Source organism: Macaca mulatta, chromosome 16, assembly GCF_049350105.2.
Source record: "Macaca mulatta isolate MMU2019108-1 chromosome 16, T2T-MMU8v2.0, whole genome shotgun sequence".
In the NCBI taxonomy this organism is placed as follows: domain Eukaryota; kingdom Metazoa; phylum Chordata; class Mammalia; order Primates; family Cercopithecidae; genus Macaca; species Macaca mulatta.
Window position 1 is genome coordinate 6059773 of NC_133421.1, and position 21152 is coordinate 6080924.

The 21152-nt window shown below is 60.4% G+C and overlaps 2 protein-coding genes across 12 annotated transcripts in view; one reads left to right on the forward strand and one right to left on the reverse strand.

Moving 5' to 3' along the window:
• The window catches only part of SPNS2 (SPNS lysolipid transporter 2, sphingosine-1-phosphate), a 41648-nt gene extending 38363 nt beyond the window's left edge, over positions 1 to 3285 (forward strand). For 2 of the 8 annotated variants that reach the window (XR_003723591.2, XR_013405955.1), the window contains 4 exons: positions 364 to 462; positions 551 to 724; positions 1172 to 1218; positions 1724 to 3285. Coding sequence is in view for 4 of the 8 variants with exons in the window: in XM_028835906.2 (XP_028691739.2) it covers positions 364 to 462; positions 551 to 714; positions 1027 to 1218; positions 1724 to 2210 (942 nt within the window). In the remaining 4 variants the exon portion in view is untranslated. Of the gene's footprint in view, positions 1 to 363; positions 463 to 550; positions 725 to 1026; positions 1219 to 1723 lie in introns of all 8 variants that reach the window. The other 6 variants (XM_028835906.2, XM_028835907.2, XM_015118325.3 and 3 more) reach the window with 4 other exon arrangements.
• On the reverse strand, positions 3154 to 20066 carry MYBBP1A (MYB binding protein 1a). Of its 4 annotated transcripts, none has more exons than XM_077969822.1 (27): positions 19835 to 20066; positions 19571 to 19666; positions 18344 to 18427; positions 18170 to 18244; positions 17961 to 18068; positions 16303 to 16478; positions 15977 to 16144; positions 15732 to 15849; positions 14012 to 14307; positions 13313 to 13423; positions 12484 to 12609; positions 12103 to 12270; positions 11918 to 12017; positions 9772 to 9868; positions 9536 to 9687; positions 9194 to 9277; positions 8961 to 9110; positions 8705 to 8875; positions 8467 to 8624; positions 7007 to 7259; positions 6713 to 6838; positions 6561 to 6629; positions 5884 to 5991; positions 5557 to 5658; positions 4421 to 4557; positions 4005 to 4227; positions 3154 to 3436 (listed from the first exon to the last, which is right to left on the reverse strand). In XM_077969822.1, exons 1-27 carry the CDS (start codon positions 20030 to 20032, stop codon positions 3302 to 3304), a joined length of 3789 nt encoding a protein of 1262 aa, XP_077825948.1. In that variant the 5' UTR covers positions 20033 to 20066; the 3' UTR covers positions 3154 to 3301. The 4 variants fall into 4 exon arrangements, with proteins under 4 accessions (XP_077825948.1, XP_077825947.1, XP_001093919.3 ...); XM_077969821.1 differs by having other exon boundaries at positions 3154 to 3225; positions 3702 to 4227; XM_001093919.5 differs by lacking the exon at positions 3154 to 3436 and having other exon boundaries at positions 3522 to 4227.
• Between the last annotated feature and the right edge of the window lie 1086 nt (positions 20067 to 21152).

The window sequence follows — 21152 nt, forward strand, 5'->3', positions numbered from 1 at the left end:
TCTGAGGGGTGTCCTGGGGGCGCAGCAGGTTTGAGGCCAGTGATGCTTCCGGTCTGGGGCAGGCTACAGTGGTCTGGGTTGAAGGTGTGGAAGCCCCTGGGGCTGAGGGGGTGACTGCAGCTGTGTGTGGAAGGGGCTCAGGGAGGAGAGGGGTGACTGGTGGGGGAGGAGCAGCCAGGCTGGTGGGGTGGGCAGTAGAGGGGACTGTGGGGAGGAGGTACGGCCCAGCAGGGAGAGGTGTCAAGATCCAGGGCAGGGGAGAGTCTGAGGGTGTGTAGGCTTTAGAAGCGCCATGGCCCGGGGCTGGGGCCAGGCGGGTGGGCCTGGCTCCTCTGGCCGCTGACCTGCCTGCCTGTTCCGCAGTACGTGGTCATCCCCACCCGGCGGGCCACTGCTGTGGCCTTGCAGAGCTTCACCTCCCACCTGCTGGGGGATGCCGGGAGCCCCTACCTCATTGGCTTTGTGAGTAACCCTGGGGTGGGGCTGGCCTGGGGAGGTTGGGGGGCTTCAGGAGGGCTCTGCCCTGACATCCACCCCCAAATCCTCACAGATCTCAGACCTGATCCGCCAGAGCACCAAGGACTCCCCGCTCTGGGAGTTCCTGAGCCTGGGCTACGCGCTCATGCTCTGCCCCTTCGTCGTGGTCCTGGGTGGCATGTTCTTCCTCGCCACCGCTCTCTTCTTCCTCAGCGACCGCGCCAAGGCTGAGCAGCAGTGAGTGGGGGTGAGGGAAGGCCTGCTGTGCCTGCTGGGAAGCAGGGACCGTGATAGCCCCTGTGAGCCCTGCCCTGGGATGGGTGGGGAGGGTACAGGCCTCCCATGCACCCAGTGGGTGACCTGGTTGCTGGGGTCCAGCCCCCAGGTCAGCCTGGAGCTGTGGGGGGCCCACAGGGGTGTCCGGGGGGTCCAGACGTGGGTTTGGCTGTGGACTTAGTGGTTTTCAAAGCTGGGACCCCCTCCCCTTCCTCTTACTTTCTGACTTTTCTCCTTTCCTCTTTACTCCTGTCTCTCCTCTCCCCACCCCTGGGCTCTCCCACCTCCCCCTGGGGCTGACGAGGTCCCTGCCCAGCACCTCCGGTCAGCTGGCCCCCAGGACGCGACGTGCCAGAGCAGTGCCCGGGCCCGGCCCCCGCTGATGCGCCGCCCTGACCCCCGCCCGTCTCTCCCCCAGGGTGAACCAGCTGGTGATGCCGCCCGCATCTGTGAAAGTCTGAGGTGGTGAGTGCAGGCCGGGAGGCCCCCGGGGGCTCCCTGCGGAAGGGGGAAGGCCAGGGTGAGGCGACAGGGAGCACTTTTCTTCGGAGTCACCTCCTGCCCCAGCACATTCCACCAACCCTGGGCTTGGTCTCTGAAGATGTTGCCAGAATTTACTGATGGAGCCATGGGTGGGACAGCAGGCTCCTCCTTCCAGTAAATGAGCTCCCCTTTCCTTCCTTCCAAGGCCTGGGTGGGGCCTCACATAGGTCAGGGCCAGGACTGGCCAGGAACTCCCCACTCTGTCCGGACTTCTGTTCTCCCAGATCCTCCTAGATATACCAGGGCCTGACTCCTTGGACCTTCCCTCTGGGAGCTATAGCTTCCCAGCAGCACCAGAGCCAGGGTCACAGCCCCAAGACCAGGGGAAGGCCTGCGTCTCCAAACAGCAAGAAAAGGGAAGGAGGGAGGGCAGCCGTGGAATAGGCCTCACTAAGCCCCACTTCTGACCTAACACCCCTTTCCCCAGGTGCCATTGGGACAATGAAGAACTCACATTCCCACCTCATCCGGGAGGTGTCCTACAGCGTCCGGGACCGGCTGGGCTGCCCCAAAGCTTTGTGTGTGATCCACGGCTGGGCATCCCCCCTCTCTGGCCTGGGCCTGCTGAGTGGCCCTGGCATCAAGAAGAGGCTGTGTCCTCAGTTACCCTGGAAGGATGTGTGTGTTGGAGCCACATGGTTGGACAGATTCCCAGCCCTAGGTTTGGGCTGCAGGGCCCCTGGGGCCAAGGAAGAAGACAGCCCCAAGTGGGTGTCCGGGGAGAGCCTGGCCTGCCACCAGCTTATGTGATCTTGGGCAAGTCCCTGCCCTCCCTGGAACGAAGGGCCAGGGGGCCGGACTTTCCCACACAACTTGCTGGGCAAAGCAGGATCTGCAGCTTTGAAGACTCAACAGACCCTGGACCTTACAAAGAGCAGGTGGCCCAGGCCTCAGGGCGGCAGTCCCGGCTTTGAGGCTCACGTAAGGGCCTGGTGTGCGGGACCACTGCTTCTCAGCTGGGCCTCGGACCTCGGGGATATCGGACTCAACCTGGCAACTGAAGCTGGGCACTCAAGTGGCTGGGTACGCCCTGGCCTGGCTGGTCTCTCTAGAGGACACTCACTATCTCGGGTTGGCTCCTAGCCTGGAGGTCCCAGATGGGGACTGTTCTGACAAGCTGGCATCACCAGGGGTGAAGGCCCTGGCTGCAGCTGTACACCACCTGTGCCCCCAGGCTCGAGGGCTCTAGGAGGGACACACCAGCCCACCTCTACAGGACTCCTCTCCCTGCCACCACCCCCCAAGCCAGGAACCCACTCCCTCCCTGAGGCTGAGCCAAGCCTTTTCCAGGGGCAGGGCCCAGGAGACCATTCCCAGAATCCGTGGGGCAGCAGCCAGGGCTCCGGCTGCTGGAGGAAGCAGCTATCCACAAAGCTTCCTGCCCCAGAGCTGAGGCCGAGGCCCCCGGGAGACGCCAGCCCTACCCGCTGGTATTCCACCAAATGACCCTGGGGGCCAGGCCTTCGATCACCCACGTCCCATCCGTGCACACACCGGGATGCGGCTGCCAACTTCACACCAGCCCCAACCCACTTTGGGGGAGCTTACCTCCTGCGTCACACACTCCCTGCGCATCTGCTGCAATCAAGGTGGTTCTGGTGCGGAGGGGGGGGGCCCTTGTGGCCAACAGGAGGCCCCAAGAGGCGGCTTGGACAATGCTCTTCTTGCTCCTTAGTTACTGGCTGGCTGTGGCTTCAGTGGTGTGTAAGCTAGTGGAACACCCACCCACCCAAGCTCTGGGGTACCCTGGGGGTCTGACAAGAGGATGGGGTGGGGGTGGTATCCCCCAAAGACCAGCCTCAGCCTCAGTGGGGCCCCAGCGATGTTTTCTTGTTGTACAAGAACCAGGTCCGAGTGTTGCCTCCTCTTCCTTCCGGAAGCCAAACTGCTCCTTTATTTTTTAGGGCTGCTGATTGTGAATCTCAGAGTCTTAAGAGAGAAGCCAAATATATTCCTCTTGTAAATGAAGAAATAAACCTATTTAAATCACTCCCTGGTGGCTCCCTCACAGCAGAAAGGCCTGGAGGCGGGGGACGGGTGGGGGTGGCAGGCAGGAGTGATGGTCACACCTGTACCTAGCCTGCAGCCAGTGCGTCAACCTGCACCCACCCAGGCGAACACCAGAGCCCTGGACATGGCCCTGGAGCCAAGGTCCCAGCCCAGAACCGGGGACGGGGAGGTCTCTGCACCCTGGGACCCCTGCAGGAATGGCTTAGGCTGTGCTTGCCTGGGCAGGTGGCCAGACACCCTCCCCAGTGGCAGAGCCAGCGCCATAGAAGCAGCTTGCCTATTAAATCACGGTAAAAAAAAAAAAAAAAAAAATAGGAGTCTCAGACAAGATGGAGGCAGGGGCCGAGGGTGGCCTGTGCCTGTGCTCAGGGCTTCCCCGCCTTCCTCAGCTGCGCTTTCTTCTTCTTGGCCCCGCTCTGAAGCAAGCTGGGACTCCTGCTGACCAAAGACAGCCTTGCCTTTCTCCGTGCCGGCGCAGACAGTGGTGATTTGCCCACGACCCCCTTTTCGGGAAGAGCCTTCTGAGGCTGCTTTTGGCCCGCAGGCTCCACGGGGGGCCTGGGAGCTCCATTCACCTGGGACGGCTTCTGGCTTTTCTTCTGCAGTTTTGGGGATTTGGCAGCGGTGCTGGGGCTCAGAGTGGGGGTGCCAGGGGCTGGACTCTTGGTGGCAGGCGTCCCGTTTGCCTGGGCCGGGACCTTGGCCTTTGTCCTGTTCCTCTTCTTCCTGCCCATGCTGGGGGGCTGGCTCCTGCCGGTGGCTGCAGGTGTGCCATCCTCTGCTAGCGTGCCATCCTCTGACTTGCGTTTCTTGCGCTTCTTTGTCTCTGGCAAGAATCCCTTTTTCTTCCGCTTCTTGCTGATAGGGCTCTGGGTGGCACTGGGGACCTCCTTGGCACCCTTCTTTTCCAACTTGGGGCGCCTGAAGGGAAGTGAGCAAGGGAAGAAGGTGCCCAGTGAGGGCAGCAGCCACTGCCACCTCCACCTGGGTCCTGTGGGGCCCCAGAGGCCTACGGCTCCCGCATCTGAGCATGCGCTTGAGCGCGTACATGTGCAGCAGCGTGCGGGTGTTCCCAACCCCCGCCCCAGGTGTGCGTCCCCCTCCCAGAACCTACTGGACTCCCAGGGTTTTCATGGCCTGCCAGTAGAGGTCATGCAGGCGGCTGGAGCCGGTGGAGTGTGCCCCCTGCTGTAGTCTCTGCTGTTGCCCCTGCAGCACGCCCAGGAGCACCGTCAGGTCTAAGGTCAGCTTCTGCAGAGGGTGGGAAGGCAGAGCTATGGGGACCATAGAGGGCAGGGCCTCTCCCGGGGACCACAGAGGACAGGGCCTCTCCCAGACTCCCAGTCTTCCCACCTTTGCCCTGCTGCTGCCTCACCAGTGACCCCTGCCCCTTTCCGGGCCTCAGCCTCTCCTTCTGCCTGTTACGTCGTCCGTGTCTCTCACCGAGGGAGGAAACACGCACCCCAGGTGTTGGTTCTCGTCCTTCCCATAGCCGAAGGCCTGGTCTCAAGAGTCTCGGTGTCCTCCCCTCCAGCAGTGGCCCTGGCCCGCCCACCTCCAAGAGGGCCACTCCCCATCACTCCATCACCACAGGGCTGCCAGAGCCCTTCCCCACCCACCCCTGCCACCTTCCTGCACATCCTGAAGGGTTATTGTTGGAATCCGCTGGCTCCCAGGAGCCCTGCTCTCCCAACTTCCTCACTATCACCCAGTGATATCACCCATCCCGGGCCCCGCCTCTGCCTGCCAGCACACCGGTGGCAAGCTCCCCCTCCACAAGGGCTGCTAGCACCCATGCTGAAGATTCCCAAACCCTGCCCTCTGGGCCAGACCAGGGGACCCACATGGCCACCTCCAGCTGCCTCCTGGCCCTGCCCTGATGGCCACCCACACCCCTGCACCAGGCCTGGAAACCTGGCTGCCCACCCTTGGATGTTCTCCAACCCTTCCACAGTCTCCAGCCCTGCCAGCCCCTTCTCGGCTTTCTCAGTGGATGTGACAGCACCACACCCTCTCACCCCGCCCTGCAGGAGGAGGACAGGGTGGCACAGTCCCTTCCTAAGTCACTCACCCATCCATGGTTCGGTAACTGCCCAAATGACAATCCAGAGCCCTGGCCCAGGCGCTCCGAAGTTTCCCCACGTGACCCCCATCCCCGCAGTCCAGCCTGGGCATGGCACTGCTGCCCTGGGGGCCCCGAGGCCCCCAAGAGGAACCCCAACACGACCCCAGGCTGGGCCCCTGCCTCACCTCCTGTTTGCAGGTCCTGAAGAGAGCATTGAGCAGCTCCAGGGAGGACAGTGCCTGCTGGTGTTCCGCCTTGGTCTGCGCCTCCCCCAGCACGCGCAGGTTCTAGGGGAGGGTGGCCAGGCTGAGGCGCTCCGGAGAGCGGCTCAAAGCCTTTCTGTTTCCCCGCCGGGACTAGGGCCCAGAGGCAGGGACCGTCTCCTGGGACAATCCCAGTTCCCCCCCACTCCCGACTCAGGCTCCAATCCTCACTTCTCTCCCAGAGACCGGAGAACTCTCCCAGAGAACTGACTCTGAGGGGGTAGGGAAAGGGGCGCCCCCGGTTGTTACCTCGGTGACCTTTGCTAGGACCTGGCCCATCAGCTGCTTCCACTCGGGGTCCTCAAAGCACGACCTCACCTCCCGCAGGGACAGGGCCTTCTGGAGCAGCAGGCAGGCCTGTGGTTGGGCAAAGGTGGGTGGTAGGAGCCTCGGCACATTGGGTGCGCACGGCTCAGGGACGCATGAGGGCTCGGGGCCTGCCGGGCGCTGCCGTGGGCAGCGCGCGAGGCTGCCTGCTGCTCTGGGCTTTGTGGCCACCTGCTCCCAGGCCTTCGTGTGCAGGTGGGGGACACCAAGACCTCCCGGCTGGACAGAGGTGGGACCTCAGGTTGGGACAACTCCTGCCCATTACTGGCTTAATGCCATCTTCCTCCAGCCTGCCCGACAGCCCTGGCACCTAAGCAGATGCTACCAGGGGCGTCCTCTGTGTGGCAAGACGGGCAGCAGTGGCTGCGGGAATGAGGCCGGCCCTGCCCCCTCTGCTCCTCTGTGTTCAAGGTGTGGCAGGGGCCAGGGCATGGCCACCCCCATCAGAGAGCGTGTACCACAGTCAGGCCAGTAGGGCAGGGACGGCTGTGCCCATGCTCACCAGGGCAGCACTCTGGGGCCTCACAATATCCAGTCAGAAGAGGGTTAAGTGGGTTAATTCAGACAGGCCCTGGGCTGGGAGCTGGGAAGCCTCTTACCTGATGACGGGGCCGCACTGGGCCTGTGACATGCTGGACCAGGATGGGGAGAAGCCTCTTACAGAGAACCTGGTGGGGAGTGACAAGGGCTGTGAGGTGCAGGCTGGGCTGAGCAGGGACCCTGAGTCAGCAGGGCAGGCCCCAACACTCACCGGGTGCCGGGAGAAGAGGCTGAGGAACATGGGAACTGTGAGGGGGCTGTTGCGCTTGGTCAGGAAGGAGCTCAGCGCTGATGAGTACACCCGGGTCACCAGGTTCAAGTCCAAGCAGCTGGCAGCCTAGGCCAAGCGAGAGAGGGCTGGGTGACGCCAGGAGAGGGGTCCCTGGGACGGGGGCAGAGCCTGGCCTCCCTTCAGCAGGCTGAGGGTTGGGCCCTGGGGAAGTCCCGGCCTCCCCTCCCTGGCTGTGAAATGCCTGGGGCTGCTCCTGGGCCAGGCCCTGCTCACCTGCGGGCCGGTGGGCACGGGGCTGGGGTCAGTGCCGGCTTTCTGCTTCTCCCGTGTCTCACGCATGCAGCCCTCGGCAGTGCTGCCCTTCAAGACCCGGAGCAGGTAGAGGGAGGCGTTGAAGTGGTAGAGGGCGGTGGCGGAGTCGGGCTGGCGGCCAGCCTGCTGCACCAACCGCTCCACCTGGGCATGCAGTGCCTCTGCGCGCTCGCCCAAGTCGTGGCAGTAGCGCCGGGCACGGCACAGGTGGTGCCTATGGGTGGTGAGGACGAGAGCTGGTCACAACATTCTCGGTCCACCCTGCTCCGCCAAGCAGAGCCAGCCCAAGTCCCACTTTACAGGTGGGGAAACAGACCTAGAAGACAGAGGAGACCCAGGCCACAGAGGAAGGCCCAGGCCGCCTGCAGGCTGCTTGGAAGCCGTGTGGGCTCAGCGTGCTTGGGGGAGCGGAGCACCCCAGGGGAGAACAGAACAGCTCCCTGAGCGGAGGCTGCACCAAGGGCCACCCACCCGCCTGGGGCACCCCTCCCGCCCACACTTGACTGTCCTGGGGCTGTGGCCTCCCGGCCTTGTGTAAAGACAGACAAGGGTTGGTGTGCTCAGAACCCTATGTGGCCCTGCAGGGGTGGGGACACAATGGGACAAGAGGCAGGATGCTCAACGAACACTGTCCACGCACACTGGCAGAACTATCTGAGAAGGCGTGGCCTGGGGCTGGGAAGAATGCACTGCCAGTCACGCTCCCCACCCCTCCAGACTATCCATGCAGCGCCCGGGTCCCAGGCCTTCACCTCCCCAGCACCTGAGCTCTGCAGGCAGGTCTACCTGGCACCTGCCTCTCTCCTGAGCCCCCTGCCTCCAGCACAGCCCCTCCCAAACCCTTCTCTGCACTGCCAGCCATTTCTGAAAAGGGAAACCAGACCCAGACCCTTCCCCACGCCAATGCTCTTGCTGATAATGCCTCCGTGGCCCCCAGCACCACTAGGGTCAGGGCCTGCGAGGGTGCAGGGGCCCGTGGCCTCGCTGCTCACCTCACCTTCCAGTTGCGTGTCTGACCGGCTCCCGTCAGGACGCTCTTCCTCCCTCTCTGCCCTGCCCAAGGCCTCCCAGCCTGACAAACTCACGCTCGCTACACCTCTGAGGACTGGGTTGGGTGTCCCCTGCCACAGGTGCTCTCACTGTCCCCCTCCACCCCCACTCAAGACTGTCAAGGGCAGGGATGGCCCCCAGCTCCAGGGCACTGCTGGCACTGTGGCGGGAGAACGTGGGGATGAAGCAAGGACTGTGGGATTCACTGAGTGACGTGTGCCTCTAGGGCTGAGCGGGGAGCCTGCAAGCTGGGGGCCCAGGCTGGAAGCCTGGCTCTCTCCTTCCTGTGCAGACAGCAAGCCTAGAGCTCTGGCCCTCCTGCGCCTGGGGGCTGCCAGCCGCACCCGCCCGCCCTGCCCCACGGTGCTCACGTGAAGATGCGCGCCGTCTTGTGCAGAAAGTCCTGCTCCTGTTTGGAGCTGCTGCTGCGCAGGCTGCGCCGGATGATGCTCAGCAGCGGCTCCAGCAGCTCCAGGACCAGGGCATTCTCGGGCTGCTTGGTCACTAGCACCTCCACCAGGTCCAGCACCTGTGGCCGGGAGGGCAGGTCAGCAACACAGGGGCGGGTGCATGGGGGAGGCAGGCGGGGCGGTCCGCCCCCAGGCTCACCCGGATCTGGAAGTCCCGCCGCAGCGCCTTCTCCTTTTGCAGCTTGTTCTTCTCATCTCGCCGGGCCTGGACACGCAGCTTCTGCTCGGCAAAGAGGCTGGCGAGGCTCTGGTCCAGGGCCATCATGGCCTCATCCCCAAGCTCTTCCTCATCCTCACTGTCCTCTCCACCCTGAGGGACAGGCCCAGTGGTCAGCCTGGCCTCGGGTGGGCACACAACACGGGGACACCTGAGCCCTCCCCGGCCCCCCGCTCACCAGTGCCTTCCCAGCCTGCAGCACGGTCATCAGCTGCTCCCGGAAGCCCTGGTCCACGTCCCCATCGCGCTCCTCCTCCTCGCTCTCCTCCCCCTCACTCTCCTCTTCACTCTCTGAGCTTCTGTTGTCCTCGCCGTCCTCGCTCTTGTCCTGGGTGGTAGGGGCAGGCACGTCACACACCTCTCCGACTGTCCCACTCCCCGCCGCCCCCACCCGGCCCGCGCCAGCAGCACCTCTGCACCCTTCAGCCGCCGCTCATCAGAATCGTCCGTCACCACCACATGGTCCTCATCCTCACTGGTCTCCGGGTTCAGCACCTGGGGAGGGGTCCCAGCCGCTGACCCATCTGCGGCCCCCGCCCTCCTCTCCAGGCCCGGCCCAGCGTTGGCCAAAGGCCCCCATTTCCCAGAAGAAAACGGAGCCTAGGAGAGGTGGCCAGGCCAGGGAGACCGAGACCCTCCCACCGGCCGCAGGCTCCCAGCGGGGAGGTGGGGACACGGGAGGCTGGAGTGGCGACCCCGGTGCAGCTTGCTGCTCAGTGAGCCCACGGTCCCTTCCCAAAGGTCTGAACTCACATCCAGAATTAGCTGCAGGGCACGCGGGGTCAGCTGGGAGCAGATGTGGCCAAACACGCTCCGCGCCACCTGGCGCATGAGGTGGCTGGGCTGGGCCAACAGGGCCAGCAGGATCTCCACCAGCACCTCTACCCATGGGGGCTCCTGGGGGTCTGCAAGAGGGAGGGGTTGAGCCCGGACAGGGGACCACTGGCCCCGCTGCACCACTCCAGCCCCTCTCGTGACCAAGGACCCACCGATGGCCTTGGTGCGGCTCCGGCGGGGCTTCTCTCCCAGGCTCTTCCTGATGCAGGTCTGGATGTCGCCCAGCAGGTCACAGCTCTCTGCAGGGGACTGTGGCAGGACAGGACACACACTGGGGCCAGGCCCTGTCCCTCGCCCTTCTAAGCCAGGCGAGGGGCTGGCCAAATGGGAGCAGTGGCATCAGAAGCCTTCAACACCCCAACCCCTGGCCCGCCCTGGCCAGTCACCCCTATAATCCAGAATGGAAGCCCCCAGCTGGACCCCAGGACACCCCGAGAACTGAGGGTTTTTTTTTTTTTTTTGAGATGGAGTCTCGCTCTATTGCCCAGGCTGGAGTGCAGTGGTGTGATCTCGGCTCACCACAACCTCCGCCTCCCGTGTTCAAGTCATTCTCCTGCCTCAGCCTCCCAAGTAGCTGGGATTACAGGCACATGCCACCATGCACAGCTAATTTTTGTATTTTGAGTAGAAACGGGGTTTCACCATGTTGGCCAGGATGGTCTTGAACTCCTGACCTCAGGTGACCGCCCACCTCGGCCTCCCAAAGTGCTGGGATTACAGGCTTGAGCCACCGCACCTGGCTAGTTGAGGGCCTTTTTACACCTAATACGCAGTTACAGGATCCAAAAGCCTGCAGGAGACAAGGCGTCCCACTCCCGCTTTGACACTCAAGAGAGGCAGAGCCTGACAAGGATGGTCAGGGTCCCAGAGAAGCCAGCAAGCCTCAGCCCCCAGTTCATAATTCTAGATTATTCCTTCCATGCTTGGCTTGGCATGAGAGACTGAACTGAAAGTCATTAGTTTTAACCAATTACGTTGAACTCATCTGACTGGGGATAACCCCGGACTTGAGTGAGGAGGTGTGGTGTGCGTATGTGCGTGTACAGGAGGCGCTCTTGAAAACTGTGGGATCTTTGGCACCTAAAAGACAGACTTGCCCCTCATAATGCAGTGGGCAGCTTGAACGTTCAGGCCAGGGTGGGACAAAGCCGCCCAAAGCCCTTGTCACTGCTCTCCGGCTCCCAGGCTGTGTGCCCAGGCAGGGCCCTGTCCTTCTCTGGGCTGCGCCTTTTTCTTTTTTTCTAAGACGGAATCTTGCTCTGTCACCCAGGCTGGAGTGCAGTGGCGCCACCTCAGTTCACTGCAACCTCCGTCTCCCAGGTTCAAGCAATTCTCCCGCCTCACCCTCCTGAGTAGCTGGGATTACAGGCACCTGCCACCACGCCCGGCTGATCTTTGTATTTTAGTAGAGATAGGGTTTCACTGTGTTACCCAGGCTGGTCTCGAACTCCTGACCTCAAGTGATCACCCGCCTCGGCCTCCCAAAGTGCTGGGATGACAGGTGTGAGCCACCGCACCCGGCCAGAGCTGCACATTTTATCTAAAGGTCCAACACAGCAAACTGCAGCCTCCTCTGTCCAAGTCCAGTTCAGAGATCCCAAGGCTGGGGACAGGCTCCCCATGTGTCCCAGAATCACCAGGGCTCTGCTGCTATCAAAGGCCTGACGCCTAGAATCAGAAGGGGTATCGTGGCCAACCTTTCCCCAAACAGCTCATCCACATGCTGGGCTCAGAATAACCAAAGCTCGCAAGTAAGACAACCACAGTCAAGTGGCCAGACGGGAGCAAGCGAGAGACCCACCTACTCAGGCTACAGAAGACGCGAAGCAGCCCCGGGAAGAGCCTCCTATGTTATGAGAAGAAAACTCTCAAAAGAAATCAGAGTACTGAGCCTCGAATGTGGTCAGGGCTTCTTGATGGGAAGAACCGAGAGGGAGACTCCGTGGTTCTAGAGAGCCCGTCGCCCGAAGGTGTTCCCACAGCTGCGGGTACAGCGCAAGCTACTTTGCCTCTGAGTCAGAGTCTCCGTTTCTCCACGTCAAACATGGAGAGGAGGTGGCTGCCTCAAAGCTACGGGGATTACGAGAGACCCTGCACGGAGAGCCGAGGACACCGGCTAGTGCCGCTAACTGGCCAGAGGGACGTTTCCACTGTGACGAGGCTGGCTTCAAACACCTCCCAACTTAACTCCCCCAGAGCCTCTCCTGGCCACCCCCACAGCCCTCAGGCCTCTCGGTAGGGGGCCCATTGCGCCACAGAACCCCAGGCTCACGGCCCCTCCCTCCCAGGCCCCGGTACCTTGAGGAGGTGGATGCCCACAAGGAGCAGAAGGTGCTGGAAGGCAGCAGCCCTGGCCTCTGAGGAGTGGGCCTCCAGCTCCTTCAGAGTCTGCAGCATCCTGTGGGAGACAGGCGGATTCCCAGGCCCCTGCGCCAGTCAGACTGCAGCGTCCTGCCCGTCCCCTGGAAATCCCGCGTGCTCACCGGTCCCAGGCCTGGCGCTGCTGCGCACTGAAGGGTGTCACGGTGGTCACGTTGTGGCTGTGATTCAACAGCAGGTCTGCGAACTGCACCAGGTGGTAGGTCCAGGGCTGCCCACCCCGAGTCTGGTCCGTGGCCTGCTTCAACTGCGTGCTGAGGGTCTGCAGCAGACTGGGCGAGGGGTGGGGCTTGGGGTCACCAGACCGGACTAGTGAATGTAGCCGCCTCCCTCCGCCCTCCCCAGGGCTCAGTCTCCCACCTCTACAGGACCTACTAGAACTCCCGGGACCTCTGCCGTTGTTCCCAGCTTGGGGGACCCGGAGGCAGCAGGCGCCCTCAAGGCCTTCCCACCCTTGGGCCTCTCCTGGGCTGCCCGAGACTCACCTGAAGAAGGCACTGCTGGCCGCCTCTCGGGCCTGGCTTTCCAAAGGGAAGGAGAACGGCTGCTTTGTCTCGGGGATCTGGGATGTGGGCTTCTTTGTGACAAAGAACGCGTGGAACAAACAAAACCTGGGGAGGGCGGGAGAGCGGCCATCACCATTCACTGCCATTGGTTTTACAGGCTCCCCTCCTTGGATGGCACCACCGAGCGTACGAGGCCAGGAGGACGAGGGGGAGCCCTTCTGCTCTGGGCACAGTCCTCAGGGGCCTGACGGGCAAGGCTGGAGGTGGCTGGGCTGGGCTGGGCTGGGCTAGGATGGGAAGGGGCCGTTTCTCTGGTCTGGATCCCCAGCTGAACGCGGCTTAACCCGAGCTGAAGAGAGAGAATCAGTGCCCCTCCCAAGAAACCAAGAGATGGGAGGCTGTGTGGTCATGGCCAAGTCACGTCACTGCTCCGGCAGACATGGGGCCAGTGCAGCCCCCTCTTGCAACCGTGAATGTTGAGGGTGATTCGAGCACCCGGCTCTGCACAGGCACAGCCGAGGCAGGTGTGGGCAGAGGCTTCCCTCACAGCTCCCACGTGCAAAAGCTGCCTGCAGGGCGCGCAGAGCACACCTGAACCTTTTAGGCCCCTGCAGCTGGGATGCCTCCTGGGCCCCTTCCCTTCACGGGTTCCTAAAGAATTCCCAAGTCCCCTTGCACCTGTTCCCCACTGATGACTCAACCCAAAGGCTTCTGGCTCCAGGGGATGCAAACTAGGACGAGTTAAGGGGCCCCATTCCTTGGCCACACGCCCATGGGAAGCTGGGGCTCCAGCACATCTCGTACGTACCTGGCCACCTGTGCAGTCAAGGCCTCCTCCATCTCCAGGTGCAGGCTGTCCACAATGCTCACCAATCGAAAGATGATCCATTTCCTCAGCCGGAACACAGCTCGCTCAGGCCTAGCAGGGCAGGAGGTGAGGTCATGTGAGCCACTTAGAACTGGCAAAAACAGGCTGGGCCCAGTGGCTCACACCTGCAATCCCAGTACTTTGGGAGACCAAGGCAGGTGGATCACTTGAGGTCAGGAGTTCGAGACCAGCCTGGCCAACATGGTGAAACCCCATCTCCACTAAAAATAGAAAAATTAGCTGGGTGTGGTGGCGGGTGCCTGTAGTCCCAGCTACCGGAGAGGCTGTGGCAGAGAATCGCTTGATCACTTGAACCTGGGAGGCAGAAATTGCAGTGAGCTGAGATCACCTGCCACTGCATACCAGCTTGGGCCACACAGTGAGACTCTGTCTCAGAAGAACTGGCAAAAACAGGACATTCCTTTGCCTGATCTCAGGAAGCCAAGATCTCCCCATCCCAATCACCAGTGTGCGACCACACAAGCACACGGAAGCCTCACATGAGAGCTCAGGCTCTTCCCTTCTCTCCTCTCACGGTTTAGAGCCAGGACACTGTGGAGGGAGGGCTCGGGTTGCTGGGCTCTGCAGGCCTAGGAAGCTAACTCCTAAGTTAGGGGTCCTTCCCCAAGGTCCACTCACACGTGGAGCGACGCGTCCTGGGCTTTCTTCTGGTTGTTGGTGCTGAAGTCAACCAAGGAGTCCAGGTCTGGCTGGAGAAACATGTCCTGCAGCCAGGCCACATAGCCCCGCAGGGCCGGAGGGCTCAGGAACCGCACGACCCGCCAGAAAGTAGGCGCAACAGGGAGGCCTTGGTTGGTGACGGATGAGAAGGCCACTAGCACGGCCAGCTGCCGCTCAGGGTCATCCTGGCACCCCTCTAGGAAGGTGCCCACATAATCCTCCATCTCTGGGGCAAACTTGAACTGCTTTGGGAGCTGCAAGAAGTTAGGCATGGAGCTGAGCCCACCAGCCCAGGGGGCAGGCGGTCAATAACCCAACAATCCACCAGGCTTGCACCCGCTACGGGTTAAACCAAGGCCCGGAAACCTCGCGTCGTACACAGCTAGGCTGAGCCTGAACTTGCAACAGTTCCGTCACCCCAGTGCTTTTGTCTGGCATCAAGGCCTCTCTGGGTCTGACTGCCCCAGCTTCACCACCTCCGGCCCCAGAAGGCCCCTTTCTGCCTTGCTGGATGGGGATGGTCTGTTTTCTGGCTCCATGCAGGGCAGGGTGGTAGTTGAGGCGAGACTGACCTGGGTTCAAAGCCCATGCTGCTAATTCCTAGCTGTGTCATCTTCAGGACCAAAAACCACCACCTCCCATGCACTTCCTCAGCGCCAGGACCCACACCCCACGTTTTTGTGTGGCAGCTTAGCATTTTAGCAACCCTTTGCAGTCAGCCAATATTATCATTGTGTAGGTGAATAAAGGGAGACACAAAAACACCTAGAAAGAACGTCTCAGGGTCAGAGGCTCCCAGTGGGTAATGTCTGGCTTCACGGCCCAAGCTGTTTTCCTTTTAGATTTTTTAGAATTATGTCCCCAGAGTGCGGTGCCACGATCATGGCTCACTGATCCTCCCACCTCAGCCTCCTGAGTAACTGGGACTCCAGGTGTGCACCACCGTCCAACCCAAACTCTTAACCACTGCCTGATACTTCAAGTCTGCCCCCTCACCCAGAATGACAGCTCTCTGAAACTCGTTGCAAAGATAAAATGAGCTGGTGAGAACAGTAAACCCAGCAGCACTTACTGGGCATCAGGCTCACTGGTGCCCAAACACGGTCATGACGACTGTTCTCATCACTGCAGCATGGGTTGGAGCGGTGGAGGTCTGAACAGCCCACTGGCTATCCACGCCCATGAGGGGCCTGCTGGCAGAAGGGCCTGACCTTACAAAACCGTCAGAGGGAAGCCGAGCGCAGTGGCTCACGTCTGTAATCCCAGCACTTTGGGAGGCCAAGGCGGGTGGATCACCTAAGGTCAGGAGTTCAAGACCAGCCTGGCCAACATGGCAAAACCCCGTCTCTACTGAAAATACAAATATTAGCTGGGCGTGGTAGTGGGCACCTGTAATTCCAGCTACTCAGGAGGCTGAGTCAGGAGAATCGCTTGAACCTGGGAGGTGGAGGTTGCAGTGAGCCCAGATCACACCACTGTACTCCAGCCTGGCCGACAAGAGCGAAACTCCAACTCAAAAAATCAAATCTGTCCGAGGGGAAGGGGTTCAGGCAGCTCACTACCCAGACAGAGGGGACACCCGTGGCCAAGCCCCCGAGGTGCCCTGCTCCCCTTCTTGGCAGGGAGAGCTCCCTGTCTAGCCTTTCTGGCAGTGTCGAGCTGCACGGGCGTTACCCACCTTCGCAGTGCACACGTGCTCCCCATAATGGCGGATCACGTCTCCCCGCAACACCAGCTGCAGCTGCTCCTTGGTCAGCAGGGGCAGGGCTGCGCCCAGCAGGCGGAAACACAGGTAGCTAAGGGGGTGCGGGACAGAGCCTGATCAGAGCCCTTGGGACCCCTGGCGGGGACCTCAGGACTGGTGGCCCAGCCCCACTTCACAGACAGGGAAGGGGGCCGAGAGAAGACACGCCCCGCGAGCACCTGGCTGGCCAGAACTGCATCTTCAGCAACCCTTGTTCCACCACCTCCTTCCAGAACCGTGGGAACTTGTCTTCCTTGAGCGCTAGGCGGAGCAGGTCCAGAGCAATGGCGGGCAGCTTGCGGTCCTTCTTCACGGAGGCGGCGGCCATCTTCAGCACGTTCACCAGCCTGCGGAGAGCAAGGGACTGAGGGAACACTCGCCTCACGGGCAAAGGCCAGGGTGCCAAGAGCAGCCGGGACACCCCCAGGCCACATGGCAAACCTGGTCCTGGCCAGATGCAGTCCCACAGCCCCAGGGAGGGCAAATCCGCCCACCTCCGTCACACCTGGGAACATTCTCATCCGAGAATAGGTTCACGGATCCCACCAGCTTCTTGAGCTTGGAGGGCACCTTCTGCTGGGCCAGGAGGAAGAGCTCCAGCTGTTCAGGGGAGCTGAGTATTGCATTCAAGTCGGCTTTAAGGACCTCTGGCAGGATCTCCTGCAATGTAGCCACTGAGACCTAAGGATGGAGAGATAAAGAAATGGTGGCTTCCTCTGCAGGATGAGCCCGGTGGATCCTGCTCTACCTGCCAGGCTCCTGACACAGGGCCACCTGGTGAGGCACCAGAGTCATCAGAGGGTATTTGCTAACAAAACTCAAATTCCCAGGCAGCTGGGTTTTTGACAAGCATCCCACTGATGCTAACTGGCCCAGAGGTAGCTGCTTTTTTTGAGACAGAGTCTCGCTTTGCTGCCCAGGTTGAGTGCAGTGGTGTGATCTTGGCTTACTGCAACCTCTGCCTCCCAGGTTCAAGCAATTCTCTTGCTTCAGCTGGGATTAAAGGTGTGCACCATCACACTGAGCTAATTTTTGTACTTTTAGTAGAAACAGGGTTTCACCATGTTGGCCAGGCTGGTCTCGAACTCCTGACCTCAAGTGATCCACCCACCTTGGCCTCCCAAAGTTCTGGGATTATAGGCGTGGGCCACTGTGCCCAGTCAGAGCTACCCTTTTAATTATTCCTTTTTTTTTTTTTTTTTAGTATTTCAGAGGACTAGCTCATTTCACACACAAGGAGCCCTGGGTGGAGAGCTGGGATTCAAATTCAGGTCCTTCCGGCTCTGAGGTCAAGACTGCACAGTAAGCCCCGGCCTGGGACCTGCCAGCCCCTGCCTTTCTCTTCAGTGGCAAAAGGGCCTAGGTGCTACCTTCCCAAGTCGGGCAGTGGAGGCCCACGAGGGGCCAGCCTTGACTAGGATAACAAGGCAAACGTTTTATATATTTGTGACGCGCCAGGCACAGTTCTGGAGTTGCACTGCCCAATACAGTAGTCACAGCCACACGGGGCTGCTGAGCGCTTCAAAGGTGGCCAATCTGAACAGGGATGTGCCTAAGTGTAAAATAAACACTGGATTCTGGAGACTACCTGACAAAAAGTGTGTAAGAGGCTGGGACCGGTGGCTCACGCCTGTAATGCCAGTACTTTGGGAGGCCGAGATGGGCGGATCACAAGGTCAGGAGATCGAGACCATCCTGGCTAACACGGTGAAACCCCATCTCTACTAAAAAACAAAAAAAATTAGCTGGGTGAGGTGGCAGGCGCCTGTAGTCCCAGCTACTCGGGAGGCTGAGGCAGGAGAATGGTGTGAACCCGGGAGGCGGAGCTTGCAGTGAGCTGAGATCGTGCCACTGCACTCCAGCCTGGGTGACAGAGCGAGACTCTGTCTCAAAAAAAAAAAAAAAAAAAAGCATGTAAGATACCTCAACGGTTTTTTATACCAATGCATACTGCAGTAATATTTTAGATATACCAGACGAAGTAAAATGTTACTAAATGACACCTGTTTCTTTTTACCTTTTCGACTAAGTCACTGAAACACTTCAAATTATACATCTCTGTATTTCTATGGAACAATGCTGTTCCAGACTCTCATCCAAGCCCCGATGATGTCTCTGTAACGGGAAGCGCTGGCCGAGCCCGCACAGCGGGTGAGCTCGTACCTCGGAGAGGACGTCCAGCAGGGCCTTCCCGGGCTGCTCCTGCAAGTGGTTCTGGTACTGGGCCAGGGCCTGCAGCAGCTTCACGGACTTCATCAGGGCCTCCTGGTCCTGGTCCCCACGGAACGACAGAGGGTATGAACAGGGCACACTACTGTCCCCTACCCATTCCAAGTCAGCCTACATTCCCCCAGCCCCTCCAAAGCTCTTACCTTCACCAGCCGGCCTGACTGAAAGAGGGCGAGTACTCCGAACAGGTTTGCAAAGAGAGCAGGTCTCAGCATTGTCTAGAGAAGGATTCCAGGCACAGGCATGAGGGGCCCTGGGACTCCCCGTTCCCCAAGCCTCCCACCCCTGGGGCTGCTGACGTCCCTGGATCCACTTACCTTCTTCACCTCACGCAGGTCATACTTTTCTTGTATCTGCTGCAGGATGCTGCACAAGGGGAGGTCCTCGAAAGACTGTAACAGCTGCCAGCAGTTGTGTGGCAGGAGGAAGAGGGGTGCAGGAGAGTGGCCCAGCTACATCTTCACAAACCTTAACCGCCTTTCCCCTTTCAACTTCTCCCAAGAAGCCTCAGGTCCCTAGTCCCACCCCAAGGACGCCTCTGGAGCTGCTCACATGGAACCAAGTCTCATCCCCCTGCTCTGTCTCCACCAGGGCTTCTGAAAGTACTTTATGGGATGGAGTCTCGCTCTGCTGCCCAGGCTGGAGTGCAGTGGTGCGATCTCGGTTCACTGCAACCTCCACCTCCTGGGTTCAAGCGATTCTCCTGTCTCAGCCTCCTGAGTAGCTGGGATTACAGACACCCACCACTACGCCCCGCTAATTTTTGTTGTTTTTCTTTTCTTTTTTCTTTTTTTTTTTTTTTTGAGATGGAGTGTTGTCCTGTTGCCCAGGCTGGAGTGCAGTGGCGTGATCTCGGCTCACTGCGGCCTCTGCCTCCTGGGTTCCAGTGATTCTGCTGCCTCAGCCTCCTGGATAGCTGGGATTACAGGCACACGCCACCACGTCCAGCTAATTTTTGTATTTGTAGTAGAGACGGGGCTTCACCATGTTGGCCAGGCTGGTCTTGAACTCCTGACCTCAGGTGATCCGCTCACCTCGGCCTCCCAAAGTGCTGAGATTACAGGCATGAACCACAATGCCCAGCACAAAAGTACCTTCTATAGCCCCTAGATTGCTCGTCTGAAATTCTCAGCCACTGGGTCTTCTCTCCACACCTGGTCTGAGCTCCCCTCAGGCTGATCCTGCAGGCCTGGGTCTTTATTGTTCTTCCCCTTGTCAAGGCTCCTCAGAGAGTGGTCTACTGCAATCAGCTGAATGCCTTTGCAGGCCTAAGGGAGCCCACCCAGCGCGCACTGCTCCCAGCAAGTGTACCTAACAGGCCGGGCAACCCAAGCACCAAATAGAAAACCTGGCCAGGCCTTGCTCACACTTTCTCCACCTTTATGTAAGGAGACCTCCCTCAGGTTGGCCTCCAATCAACTCTGCCACTCCCTACCTCTCTCTCGGGCTGCCCCTCCGCCGCAGCTGATACACCACACCTGCCCTCCTCACACCCCACCGTTTTGACCTGGATGGCTGGGATCCTGCCAGGAGCACCACCTCACCTGTGCCAGGGCCAAACTGTAACACGGCCGGGCTGTTTCTCGCGCAACCCCGAGTCCCGTGATTAGGCGCTTCAGGGCATATTTCATCTCGGACCCCTGCAGAACCAAGCGCACCCTCGTGTTCAATGGTGAAACAAGGTGCACGCCCCCGCGCACCTTGGCATCTAGGTTCGCGACCACGTGCCCCCCGTCCCAAATCCCTGGCCCGCCGCCTCTTCCTTGCCGGGATATGCGCGGCCCCTGCCCCAGACCCCGCCACTCCACCTTCGGCCTGCCGCGCAGATACTCCAGCAGCTTCTCCGTGGCCGCAAGTCGCGTCTCCTGCTCAGGCTTCGCAATGTCCCAGAAGAAGTCTAAGAACTCGCGGCTGTGCTTCAATAGGCCATGGCGGTCGGCAGGCCGGGCGCCACTTTGCGTCGCCTCTCCAGGAGACAGCGGCTCGGCGAGTTCCCTGCTCCCCATCCCCGCCACACTCACCGAAACACAAAACACGTGTGCCCCGGGCCCAGCAGCTTCCAGGTCAGGGCATGGCGCATGCGCACCGGTAGTGTCGGCGCGGAGGCGGAAGAACCTGGAGGGTCGGGGAAACCAAGAGGGGCGGGGCCACCAAGAGGGGCGGGGCCGGGGCGGATGACCCCCCCGAAAGGCGGGGAAGGGGCGGGGCCAGGGAAAGAGGCGTTTCCGCCTTAGCTCTGAGCGGAAGTCCCTAGCTGAGCGGCGCGTGGTCTTTCCCAGCCTTCTGCTCACACCCGTACTTTCCTGGCGGCTGTGGCATCTGCCCCTTTGGAGCCCCTTGGGGGCATTGCTGAGGGCCCATCTCGGAAACAAACCGAGGTGTAGCACATCGATCCGCCTTGTCCCCGATCGGCCCCTGCGCTCCGAACGTTGAGCCATTCAACAATTACTGGGCTCCTGCTGCGTTCCGTGCTAGGCGGTCGGAACAAAGCCGCTGCTCTCGTGGAGGAACACGGAGCCAAATGCATTAAAAAGGATCGTAATTATGAAGAGAATTAGGAATGCAATTCTAATTGCAGGAGCTTTTTAAACGCTGGAACGTGAATACATCACCCGTTAAAAACACGGCTAATTACTATTAAATAGGGTCTACAATAATGATTTGAGGGGTTGGTCAGGGGAGGCCTCTGTGAGGAAGTGGCTTTTGGGATGAGAGCTGAGTGACAAGAAGGGCCCCCCTTCCCCGCACTCCTGCAAGGATCTAAGGGGACGAAATCCCAAGCCTTGCGATTTACAAAGGTCCAGGGCTGGAGGGGCTGAGGCTGGCGAGAAGCAAGGTTGCATGGGCCCCGGGCTAGGATTTCATTCTGAGGGTGATGGGAAATCACTGGTGAGTTTAATGCAGGGTCAGGCTTGGATCTGATTTACATTTTAACAAGATGATGCTGGCTGCTGTGTGGGGGATGGACTGTAGGTCTGCGCAGGTGGAAGCACGGGAAGACCATTTAGAAACTGGTGAACTGGACCCAGGGAAAATGAGAACAGGTCAGATTTGGGCTAATGTGGAGCAGGTTGGGGGGGTGATGGATTTGGATGTCGGGGAAGAGGAAATGAGGGGGATGCCAGG

What these genes read in the sequence shown, in the direction of transcription:
- MYBBP1A (XM_077969821.1), bottom strand. Translation starts at nt 20,032, where the DNA reads ATGGGGAGCAGGGAACTCGCCGAGCCGCTGTCTCCTGGAGAGGCGACG. An exon ending in TGCTGGACGTCCTCTCCGAG is followed by an intron (nt 16,479 to 17,960) that starts GTACGAGCTCAC and finishes CTCCATCCTTAG; the next exon opens with GTCTCAGTGGCTACATTGCA. An exon ending in TCGGATGAGAATGTTCCCAG is followed by an intron (nt 16,145 to 16,302) that starts GTGTGACGGAGG and finishes TGCTCTCCGCAG; the next exon opens with GCTGGTGAACGTGCTGAAGA.